The 12197-nt window shown below is 46.4% G+C and overlaps 1 protein-coding gene across 1 annotated transcript in view; it reads right to left on the reverse strand.

Annotated features, from left to right (window-relative positions):
• The window catches only part of LOC122204457 (transient receptor potential cation channel subfamily M member 3), an 89324-nt gene that overhangs the window by 9252 nt on the left and 67875 nt on the right, over positions 1-12197 (reverse strand). Inside the window, exons 13-15 of the mRNA XM_042911958.1 lie at positions 2691-2841; positions 2365-2564; positions 344-476 (exon numbers count right to left, since the gene is read on the reverse strand). Of these exons, the coding sequence (XP_042767892.1) occupies positions 344-476; positions 2365-2564; positions 2691-2841 (484 nt within the window). The remainder of the gene's footprint in view (positions 1-343; positions 477-2364; positions 2565-2690; positions 2842-12197) is intronic.

Below are 12197 nucleotides of genomic sequence, written 5' to 3' on the forward strand. Positions count from 1 at the left end.
CCCTCGAGTTGGCCTGGGTCTCACTTGGTTTGCATCTGGGCTGGAACGTTCCAATTCCTGGTCTGAGCCAACAAGCCCTGCCCTGTCCTAGCCTCAACAATCTCGTCTCCAGGAGGGCGGGTGCTACTGCCCCCTGGGGAAGTCCAGGAAGGGTCTGGAAGTCTGGAAGTTTGCTCTGTAGTTGCTTCCGACAATGTTCCACCCTCTCGTAAGCTTGACGATTTCTTGGACAATACAAATAAACACAAAGGGGTCTGTTTTGGGGGCTGGGCAAGGAAACACAGTGGATAAGTCACAGCATGACACAAAGCACCCCCAAGAGGCATGTGCCCATGGAACAGACCTTTCTGAAGTCACGCGTATCCTCTCATCATTGGACGAGTTGAATCGATCATCCTTTTCTCTGAAATACTCCTCTATGCACTGCTCTTCGAAATCATGTACTTTCTTGAGCTCATCATCAGTTATGAACAGTTCTGTGGAAAAAAGTGACAACAGGAGGATCAGCAATGACATCTAATCTGCGGGCCTAATGACTACTCTTCATTTCATCAAGGTTAAGAAAAGGAGCCTAGATTCTTCACTAAGTCTCAGGCTAAAGCCAAATCCAATCGGGCGACTCATATCATTGTCCTGTTTCTGTGCATTAGAGTCACGATGGAGCCCTAAAGTTCACCTGGGTATATCTGGTTTACTGCAGTGGCTGGTTAGAATTATACCCATTGTGAGGTTCAGAAAGTAGCTAAATCAAAGAAAATGGAGCTATGCAGGGAATGGAGGTTACTTACAAGTTCAGTTACTGGTCTGAGGAGTGTGGCAGACAAAGAATGTTCACTGGTCTTACTACAAGCCCATGGCAACCCCATTCCCTCTTTCCATCTGCCCACAACTGAGGCTGGAAAGCCAAACCCATACATTTCTCTGCTGCAGGGAGGGGTGGTGGATTGGGAAGAGGTTCCACTTTCCTGAGAAACTTTTCAGGTGTAGCTCCTTCTTTCTATATTTTCTCACCTTCCCTCCTCTTCCTGCCTTGAACATGAATGTGATGGCTGGAAGTACAGCAGCTATTCTGTAACCATGAGATAAGACAGGGCAAGAAGGAGTTGCTGAACTTAAAAGACAAGACTTGGGGTCTTTGACTTCAGGGAGCTATTGCTGAGTGATGGGCTATTACCTCTTTGCTTTGAGTTATGTCAGAAAAATAAAGCTTTATTGATTTGTGTTGTTAGCCTGGTTCTCTGTTAATATCAGGTAGGCTGATTCATAACTGATACAGCTGTATAAAGAGCCCAGTGGAAATTTGAACTTTTTCCCTCTAAGCTTTCTATGTGCCTAAATTTGTGTTTCTGGTAGAAATAGTGAATTCTGGAATTTTCACTTCCCTTCAACTCTGTAATTTTAATGTCTAGAAAGGAGTTGGGCATTGTTTTGTCAGAGAAGTTGTTAAAGGCTCCAGACTTAGAGAGAGTCAGTTGATGAGGTGGCTTTGGTTTAAACTTTAGAGCACTAACTAGTGTCACTGAGAGGTAATTCCTGGGTCACAATCCTAGAGGCTCTGGCTCAGTAGATTTAGTATAGGTAGTCTAATTGACACACTTTGAGAAACCACAGAAACTTGCTTGAATGGGGCTGGATTCCCAATAGTAATTAACTCTGGGTCGTACTAAGGGGGCATTTAGGAAATCTGCAGGAGCTATTATATTCAATGTATGGAGGCCGGAAGTGCTAAATTTTCTGCCATGTGTAGGACAATCCCATACACTGAAGAATTATTCTACCCCAAAGCCAACAGAACCTCCTTCTAGAAACACTGGGTAGTAGGTGGATGGTGAGGGGTTTTCTGTTATTCCTTTGACTAATAGAAAGCAGAGCAAACGGCCATAACCTCTAAGGCCTGAGGAATGTTTAAGCCCTGAAAAAAAAAAAAGATAGGTCCAGAAATGATAATGAAAAAAATCAGACTTAGTCAACTACAACCCAACTGAACCCATGTAATGATTCTTACATTATACCTAATGTAGCATTGGGAGCATATCACTATGGTGCATATATTTTGTGGTGGGACCTCTGGCCAGTAAGAAGCTTAGAATCTATGGAGGTGCTAGAACAGCCCTGCCAGAGACTGGTTTTGTTCACTAAGAAAGATGGGAGGCTAAGATTGCTCCATTTCAGCCTCTAGTGTCCTCACACATCACTGTTTCCCATAGAAACAGACCCTCCCACGCCTTCCCAAGTGTTCAGAGCTGCCCACAGTCTACTGGACGCAGAAGGAACCAGGTGGGCACATGGTCCTACATGACCGTCTGCAGGATGTAGTAGGAGTTCCTGCTTTGAGGCTGCCCAGGGCTGTCCCCCGAAGCTTACTCAAGCCATAGTCCCTCTCATCTGGGTCGCTCTCATGTTTTCTCCATCGGCAACACAGATGCTGGAATATCATGGTCATGTGGCTAAAGATGATCAGAGGTGGGGGCAGAACTGGCCTCTCATGGAAGGTCATGATGAGCTGATACCTCTGAAACTTCCACACTTGGTTGGATATTGACTTCACCTCAAAAAATGTATTGCTGAAATAGAGATGGGAGAGAATCAAGAGAGAAACCCCACTCCTTTCTGAAGCCCCAGTGCCTGCCCCCCCCCCACCCCCCTGCTTCTCCCTCCACCCCATGTCCTCTAGGGAAGGACCCACTTACTTAAAGACGGCGATGAGCAGGTTGACCAGCAGGATGTTCGCCACTAACAGGTAGCAGGCCATGATGGCCGGTACAATCCAGGCTCCTGTCTTGCAGGGAGGCAGCTGGATTATTTTGCCATCCTCCCGTGTCTCATTCTGTCCACAGGGAGCTAAAGAAAGCAGCACAGGCAAGAAATGAGAAGCCGTGGCTATGTGATTTAAAAAAAAAAAAGACTGATTTGAATGAGAGAAGTTTTTTTGTTTTTGTTTTTTTTTTTTAGATGGAGGAAAAATACAGCCATCTCAAAACAAACAGAAAAAAAATAAAAGAACTCTAAAAAAGCCAAAAGAGAGAAATGAAAGCGTGGTGAATATCTCAAGGGATACCAGACAGGAGCTGCTTCTGCCATCTGTCAAGTTGTCACGGGACCTGAAAGAGGTGACGCACCCCTGCTCGCCCACTCTGGCCCTTGCCCCCGACGGACACTTAGTAAAGGGCACTTGCTGTCGTGAGGAAGCCTGGGGAGGGCTTTTCTGGGGACTGGCCGGGGGGTGCAGAGTCTCACTGCCCCATCAAGTTACTTCCAAAATGTGCTGTGCAGGCTGCCGCCTACAGCTGTAACAACAGCAGCAGAAGGGCTATTGATTGGGAATTAACACACGGGTGGCAGTTAATCGCTGCAGGCAACAACTCCGGGGCTCTGAGCTAAGGATCTGCAGTCTCAGTGTGGTAGGAATAAAACAGGGCAGAGACGTGGGAAGTATTCCCTGGGCTGGTCGCTCAGTGCTTCTGATGGATGGTATTTCACCCAGGGTGGGGGTGGGAGGGCTGATGACAGGTGATGGGCTGGGACTCTGGAGCTCTTAGCTCCCTACTTTCTTCCAGGAGCATTTCCTTTCCAAAAATGTGCTTTTCAGGGCCCAGGGCACAGAACCCAACTGCACTGAATAAATGGGCAAATGGACAAAAAGTTCTGGAGTTGGGGGTGATGGGGAAGGTGACGTGTGGGGTTGGATGAGCGTGAGTAACGTGCTAATGAAGCCTGCTTGGGGTTTCCAGTTAAATTCAGGGGAAAAGCAAATCCCTGACAGAGCTCCTTAGTGCTGCACAGACAACATGGCCTGGGAGTGAGACCATGCCCTTAGGTGCCAAGGGGTAGGGGAGGTCCCCCTCCCTCTTTAGCTGCCATATGTTGGCTTTAGAACAGGGTCTATCTGGGGGCGCCTGGGTGGCTTAGTCAGTTAAGCATCAGACTGTTGATTTCAACTCAGGTCATGATCTCACAGTTCATGAGATCAAGCCCTGATTCGGGCTCTGAGCTGACAGCAGGGAGCCTGCTTGGGATTCTCTCTCTCTCTCTCTCTCTCTCTCTCTCTCTTCTCTGTCCCTCCTGTGCACATGCACTCTTTCTCTGTCTTGAAATAAATAAATAAACATTAAAAAAAAAAAAAAGAACACAGTCTATTTGTAAAGAGGGGCAGGGCGTGCAGTAGTCTCCGTTGCCACAGGCAGCTTCTGAAGATCTGCTAGGAAGGTTTGCAAAGTTGACCCAGAATCTCAGCTGGAGTATCTGGCAAGGGGAGTCCTTTTCCTTCTCAAGAGCTACCGTTGCTACACTGTGTGCTCCATAGTGGTTCTCAACCCTGGCTGCACAGAGGAGCTTTAAAATATGCCAGTGCCCTGCTCCACCCCAGACACTTGAATCTGAATCTCCGAGGGGGGGTCCAGGTGTTGATATTTCTTATAAAGTTTCCCAGGAAATTCTCCAGTGCCCCTAAAGTGAGTCCAATGAGCTAGAATTAGGCTAGAAAGATTATATGATTTTTGACATGCCATCAAGTCCAAAATGCATGCTCTTAGCCTAAGAGGGTTTTACTAATGTTGAGACACCAAGACCCTGTTTTTAGGGCTGGAAAAGATGGCCAAAGTGCTTCATTCAGATCTGCCTGCAAGGTGATCATGTGTGGGAGTCAGGTGTGTTCAAACAGCCGGCATCATTATTATTATTGGTAGTTGTGGCACTAACCACCCAGGAGAGCCCTGCAGAAGGTCCTGTTCATTTACTCCCTTGGGAGGAGAACCCAGTGATGGAGGCCCCCACTGGCTCCACGAAGAAGTCCAAATTCTGAGAGTGGCTGGCCCAGGGTCGTCTCTTGCCACTTCCTGCCCTTCCCTCACAGCACAAACTGGCATGAGTCTGTTGCAGTTCCTAGAAATGTCATGCTCTCCCTTCCTGTCAGCCATGCTTCTTTTGCTTTCAGAAGGCCCCTCTGAAACCTCCCTCTCTGTCCCATGCTCCACCTGGGTGAATCCTGTTTGGTTTTCAATGTTCACTTGGCCTTCTGGAGCCCACCCCAGCTCACTTTCTGCCCCCTTTCCAGCCAGGACTGGGGTAGGTATTGACAGGGACTCTGCCTGGCCAAACTCCACTCAGGCTGGTCTGGGTTCTTCATCAGCTAGCCCCCGACCTCTGTACCTTCCAGGCTTGTCTCTTCATTGCCACTTTCAGCAAGAATCCCGCTGAGTCAGTTCAGCCAGAATTCCCACCCCTCAATATCTCATGACCGTCACTCTCTGATGAGTTTTCTCATCCTCCACCATCCCCCGGCTGATGTCTTGACCACCTAGCAGCCTGGTATGGCCAGAACCCCCTTAGCCTGGTATTTCCTGTTTGTGATTTTCCATCTTCTGACCCACACCCTGCTCCCAGCTATAGATTTCTAGTCTCCCTTGCTGCATTCAGAGTTGGGCACGATCTCTTTCCTATCACAAAACTGCATCGTAGTAGCCCTCCACTCCCTCGAATAAAGTCTTTCTTGCCATCTTCCTCAGGAAACGCTGACCCTAGTTCTTCATCTGGGATCCTCCAAAGTGAAGGGTGGTAGAGACTGGGGATATATATACATGCGGGGAAGAGCACAGCGTGTGTCAGCCTCGGTGCTGGGCACTTCACATCGGCCACTGCATTTAAGCTTCCCCACAGCTCCATAAAAAATGTATTCTCTTGCCTTCATGGTTGGGAAAACATGTGCCAAGGGGTGACATATCTTACCCAAGATCAAATAGCTAACAAGCCGTAATACCAGAACCCTTCAAACATTCATCCAAAAAATAGTGACTTCTTGTTACATGCCAGTGGACCTGCTACAGGAGAGGCAGTTACGGATGAAGCAGAAGTGAGTCCTGTCTTCTCTCCGACCCCAGAGCCTGTATGTACTCTGATGGATCTCATGTGGCCTTTCCAATGTAGTAATGCATAATGATAAGAGTGACCACCTATTACATGCTTAAATATAAGGCCCTGGGGCACCTGGGTGGCTCAGTTGGTTAAGCGTCCAACTCTTGATATGGGCTCAGGTCACGATCTCACGGTTTGTGAGATCGAGTCCTGCATAGGGCTCTTTGTTGGTGCTCAGTGCCTGCTTGGGATTCTCTCTCTGTTCCTCCCCTGCTTACTGGCTCTCTCTCTCTCTCTCCAAATTAAAAAAAAAAAAGGCCCTGTGCTATGAGCTTTACTTATATTGCCTTATTTTAATATTGACAATATCTTGACACAATAGATATTCTTATCCCCATTTTACAGAACTGAGGTTCAGAAAACTTTAGTACCTCCATCAGGATCTCAAAGACAGAACAGTCAGGAGGTCCATGAAAGCCTTCTTACTACAAAGTTTCCTCTGTGCCTCTGAAGAAAGAGCCAACACAAGGTTGAGGGGAATCTTTCATTTATGAGCAAATGTAGGGGCAAGCTGATAGGCATCTAAATTTTTCTTGTTTCCATCAACATGAATAATGGCTTGAGCTGTTCAGATGAGGTAACAAATGTACAGAACACTAAAATTCAGAATGTGGAGAAAGAGATTTGATTCATACTATGGGTATCAGGTGTAGGCACCCATGTCACAAAGATTAAGATGCATGCCCTTTTGATTTCCTCCTATAATATATGGGGAAGAGAAACATCTTTTTAAAGGCACATAACACCTTTTCCCCAAAGAGTAAGAGAAATTTAAAATGAAACACTAGGCAGTGTTTGATATAATCAGCATCTTCCTTAAAAATATGTTGAAGAAGAATATTTCTTGAAGATTGTCCCTTCCCCTCCTGTCTGAAGAAGCGTCTCAAAAGCTTATTCCAGATCATAGGCAATGGAATAAAGAGCTTAGTTGAGTATATGACTACATTTATCCTATTTTTTTTTTAAAGCAAGGATTTTCAACTAAAAATCCATTTTGAAAAGATAACAGGACAAAGAGGATTTCTCCACCTTCTTTTGAAAATCCATATAGTTTGCTGGAGGATTTAGAATTCCATTAGCACAGCCCCTGTGGCTTACTCCAAGAATGAACTAGATTTAGATGGCTGTGCTCTTGGCCTTTTCTGACACAACGGGTTTTTGTTTGTTTGTTTGTTTTGTTTTGTTTTGTTTCAGAAGGACAACTGGAGATGCCTCCCTTCCCTTCGTATGGCTACATCTTTCTAGAAGGTTCCTGATCTAAAAGTCTTTGACGGTGGTGGAGGCAGGCAGAGGTTTTCTTCATGGGAGTGTGAGGCACTTTCCATGCCTTCCAGTAGGCTACCATCTATGTCTTCTAGAAGCGGAGGACCGCAAGAGCAGAGGTCATTGAAAACCAGGGAAGCTCCAGCATTGTGGCGTCCAAATACCATCCTCCAGCTCTGCCCTTTACTTCTTTTGTGGTTCATTTCTTTTCCTTCCCCCTAACCCAGCTGGTAGGTAAGAGGCAAAGCAGTAGTGACCAGGCACTGAGGCCCCCACCGGGGAGAAGGGAGAGGCCTCAGCTCCTCCATCTGTGAAAGGAGGGACCAGGACCACTGATATTCCCTACAGCGTGGTGCCCACACCCCAACGCAGGAAGTCCGAGATGATTTTAGAATACAGGAACTGGGCACTAAATAACACTGGACAGTGAGAAACTGGTGACCTTTTCAAATCCCTTCCGATCTTCCTGACTCCATCAGGGAGAATACGTCACTTTGAGGATCATATTTCTTTAACACTTCCTTCACGTTTGCTGAACTCCCTTATTAGTGAAAACTGGGCAGGCCTGAGGCTCAAACATCTGGAGAGAATTTCCTAACAATGTGGTTGTCATTGTGTTTATTTTACGGTTATCTTTTATTTATGTCAAATCATACTGGTTTTTCAATTTATGGCTGTGATAAATTTTTAAAAATAATTTAGGTTTTAAAAATAAGCCAATTTCACTAAAACCATTAAAGAGTAGAGCACATTTTTACAAAACAATGAGTGGTTTATGTGACTAACAGTTGGAAAATGCTGGGCTAGATGATCTCCAAGCCCATCTAGTCCTGATCTTCTACTACGTTATGGTTCTGTGACAGGGAAGAAAAGACCAGAATAACTTCTAGACCAGATCATCTATCCCTGGATAGTGACCCTGGAGGTCACTTGAAGAAACCTTATTCTTTTCACTCCTGGCACAAAAGCAATCAAATAATTAGCCCCCACTGCCATACATGGAAACCAGTCACCATGGGGGAGGAGGGATACAGATGACAAAGCCTTTAACTCCTTAGGGCTTCTGGTCTACTTGCTATTTGCACACAAGTTCAACCTTGAGCTACCTAAAAAGCACTATTAAACTGAATATGCCTCATTTTTTGATCCAGTGAACTAGAAAGCAGGATGTCACAAGCCTAGGCATGTTGTGTGTGAGATGTGGGTGGGGGAGGGGCAGGAATTATGGGGGAAAAGGGAGAAAAATTCAATTCCCTCTGCTATCCTGGTTCTGTGGCTTTGCAACTCTATACATGTAGCTTTATCTGGAGACAAAATTGTCATTTTGTTGCTATTATTTGAGAGGCTTCAAAACTCCAACCTTGGTGGTTCATTATTTGGAATCAGGAACTAATATCAGAAAAATTCTGCACACCTCTTGCTGGGGAAGGGCACAGCCTGTTGCACACGTCACTGAGTTTATTGCCGTGACACACTGGATTGACTCCAATTTAGCTCCAATTTCTCTCCTCCCCCCATATCCAAGCTCCTTATGATGTGACAGTTTCTCTTACTAAACTAAGTCTTTGCTCCTGGATTCTGAGTTTGGCCATGTGAGTTCCTCTGGCCAATGGGATGTCAGCAAATGTGTTCCATACAGAACCTAGAAAAACGAAAAACAGAACCTCGAGTGTTTCTGTTTCTGCTCTTCTGCCCCAGTCAGAACCATGAGGAACATGCCCGAGCTAGCCTGCTGGAGGAGGAAACACACGGGCCTCTGATTCCAGTCACTTCTGTTGTTGGAGCTCAGGCTCTTCTGGATCAGCTGAAAGCCAGCTGATTCCCTGGCATGTGACCGAGCCCAGCTAAGACCAGAAGAACCTTCCAGCCAACCCACATCCACCTGAGCTCAGGACATGCTTATCGCTTCAAGCCACTGCCTTTTGGGGTGGCTGGTCCTACAGCATTATCAATAGGTAATGTCCATATCGATGGCCAATAGATAATGTCAGTACATATATACATGCTCAGCTTCCTCTGTGCTGCTCACAGCTAGGAGAGGCAGACTAAGTCTTTCATTCAGGTGGACAAAGCCCCAGGTTCTTCACCCTCCCCCTCCCAATCCCCAGTTCAGGGCCATTCCCATCATTACCCAAGGAGGAGCAAATTCATTGAATGGACAATGACTAATCAGACTCTGTCTTTAGAACTTACACTTCAGGGAGATGATGCCGGGAACTTAACTGTCACATCGAGTCAGACCATGTTAGGTATGTGAAGCAGGCCATCTGAGAGAGGGAGCAGAGAATGAGGGGAGGAAGGAAAGGGGAGAAATGGAGATAAATGGATCGAGACTGGAGGGACGTGGTGAGAAAAGCAGACGAGAGTGGCCGTGTCTTTGGACTCTGGCTTCCCCAACCACTTCCAGTTTTATTTTCAGTCAGCTCACGTCATGCTTTGTTTCCTGTCTTTGAATGTCTCTGAGGTTTCCTCTTACACACTTACAGCCAGTCTTTCTTGATTTAATCTGGCTTGAGTGGTTTTGTTTTCTTGAAGTTAAACATTTTTCTCTAGTTGAGGATAGTCGTTAGCACCTTAGAGAGAATCAGCATCTCAGGCTAGTAGTTTCATCAGGGGAGGCCATGATCCAGAGTGCCGGGAATTCATGGCAGTTGGGGAGGGAGCTCAGGGAAAGGTTGGAAGGACAGAAATAAAAAGAATTTAACCTAAAATTTTACTGAGGGAGCACCTCATTCCTTTTGATATTTGCCTACACAAACTACGATTAGATGAGCTTTTTTCCTCTTCAAACCAACAACAGTAAAAAAAAATTCCAGAAAAAAATCAAATAAATGATTTATTCGCCCAAATCTTTGTGCCACTGTCTACCTCCACTGTAATGCTTGACTGTGAGGCTTTTTTTTTTTTTTTAAATTTTTTTTTTAACGTTTATTTTTGAGACAGAGAGAGACAAAGCATGAACGGGGGAGGGTCAGAGAGATAGAGACACAGAATCTGAAACAGGCTCCAGGCTCTGAGCTGTCAGCACAGAGCCCAACGCGGGGCTCGAACCCACGGACCGCGAGATCATGACCTGAGCCGAAGTCGGCCGCTTAACCGACTGAGCCACCCAGGCACCCCGACTGTGAGGCTTTTAAAAAAATGTTTATTTATTTACTTTTAGAGAGAGAGAGAGAGAGAGAGGAGAGAGAGAGCGCCTGTGAGTGGGGGAGGGGCAGAGAGACAGGGAGAGAGAGAATCGCAAGCAGGCTCCATGTTGACAACGTGGAGCCCAATGCGGGGCTCAATCTCACGAACCGTGAGATCAAGACCGGAGCCGAAATCAAGAGTTGGATGCCTAACTGAGCCACCCACATGCCCCTTGGCTGTGAGGTTCTTGTCACAGCTTCTCATGTTGCAACAATACACCCTCTAGGAGCACACAGGCCAGAACAGGTGTTCCTTCCATTACAGGTGCAGGGAGCTTGACTCCATTCTCACTGCCTTAACAGTGCAAGGTCTCCCCATTGGGTCCACCCCACCTTAGCTATCATGCCACATGTTAAAGAATACGCTTCTTGTTTTTGTTTAAAAACAGATTGTGTGATTTTTCAGAAACCCGCACATCTGTTCTGTACGGTATCTGAAGGGGGAAGATCCAGGGACTTCTTCAAGAGGGAGTGTTTTATAAAAAGAACCAGCAGCCTCACATCGGGGATTTCTGTGCTGAGAAGGATTAGTCCAGTGAGCTGGACTGTGCCTATCTCTGTGTGGACATACATCATGGACACTAACTGCTACCAGCTCCACAAAAATGATCCATGGTTCCTGCCGATTCCCATTGGATTGTGCCCCCAGAGTTATATGACATCAAGGCAAACAATCAATGTGGCCCCTAATATTTAGTAATGCATTTCTAAGCAAACACAAGTTCCTGCTGACATTATTTATGAATTCCCCGGTAAGCGACAATGCAAGAAATCCATTTATACTCACAGCTCCTGCTGGCCCTGCCTGCTGGCACGCTTCCCTCTCAGGGCCCCCAGATGCTTAGTGCCCAGGTGCTGATCTCCCTGCCCCCTCTCCTATCACTTTAGGGCCAGGCTTCCCACTTGTCTCTGTTTACTGTTAAAACCTGAGCTTTTCACACTTCAACGGATGCTCCTCAAACAGCAAAGAATCTGGATCGTAGTCCGTCCACCTTCTGCTCAAACCTAAACTCCTGTGGGCGAGCTCACTGGTTCCCATCACTTACTGCATGGCAGTGAGTCTAACTGTAGGCTGAATGTAAGCATCACTATGATTCTAATACGTGGTGGGGTGGGAGCACATCTCCATGGAGTGGATTAACAACTTTTTTCTCTCCCAGGCCGACACTGACACACGCCTCATAGGCGTGTTAAAAATAAGACACTCAGAAGTGGATCAAATGGAGAGGCAAGGTGGGGGGCACAGAACAGGGCAGGATGGCAAAACCAGTTTGCTCTTGATCATGGTTTCCATATTTTAAATAATCACATTACCGTACATTTCCCACTAGGGGATCTACCCATAACGGATCCATCTTATTGACTTGTTCTTTGAAGTCACCGAACACAAGGCACTAACCAAGGGTGGGTGCAGTGTGAGTCCTAGATCTGATATTTTGCCATCTGGGTACTACTGACTAGGTCAATTAATGTATCTGAGCCCCAGTTTCCTCGTGTCTAAGCCTGACATCAGAATAACAGAAATAATATTAATGATGATGATGAAGATACATGTCCAGCTTCTCCCATCATTCAAGCATTTATAGAGCCCCTACTATGTGCCAGGGCAGTGTTCTAAGTGCTTGGGATACACCAGTGACGACTCACCAGAGATCCCTGCCCTTCCGCAGACTGTGCTGGGAGAGCAGTGGTGGTGGTGGGTGGGCAGAAAATAAACCATGGCATAATAAATGAGTAAAACAGGTGCTATGCTAGTAGGTGATAAGTGGTATGGAGGAAGAGAGAAAGTAAGGCAGGGCAAGAAGGGTCAGGGGGGCATGTGGGTGGCTGGGAGCC

Source organism: Panthera leo, chromosome D4, assembly GCF_018350215.1.
Source record: "Panthera leo isolate Ple1 chromosome D4, P.leo_Ple1_pat1.1, whole genome shotgun sequence".
NCBI classification, from domain to species: Eukaryota; Metazoa; Chordata; class Mammalia; order Carnivora; family Felidae; genus Panthera; species Panthera leo.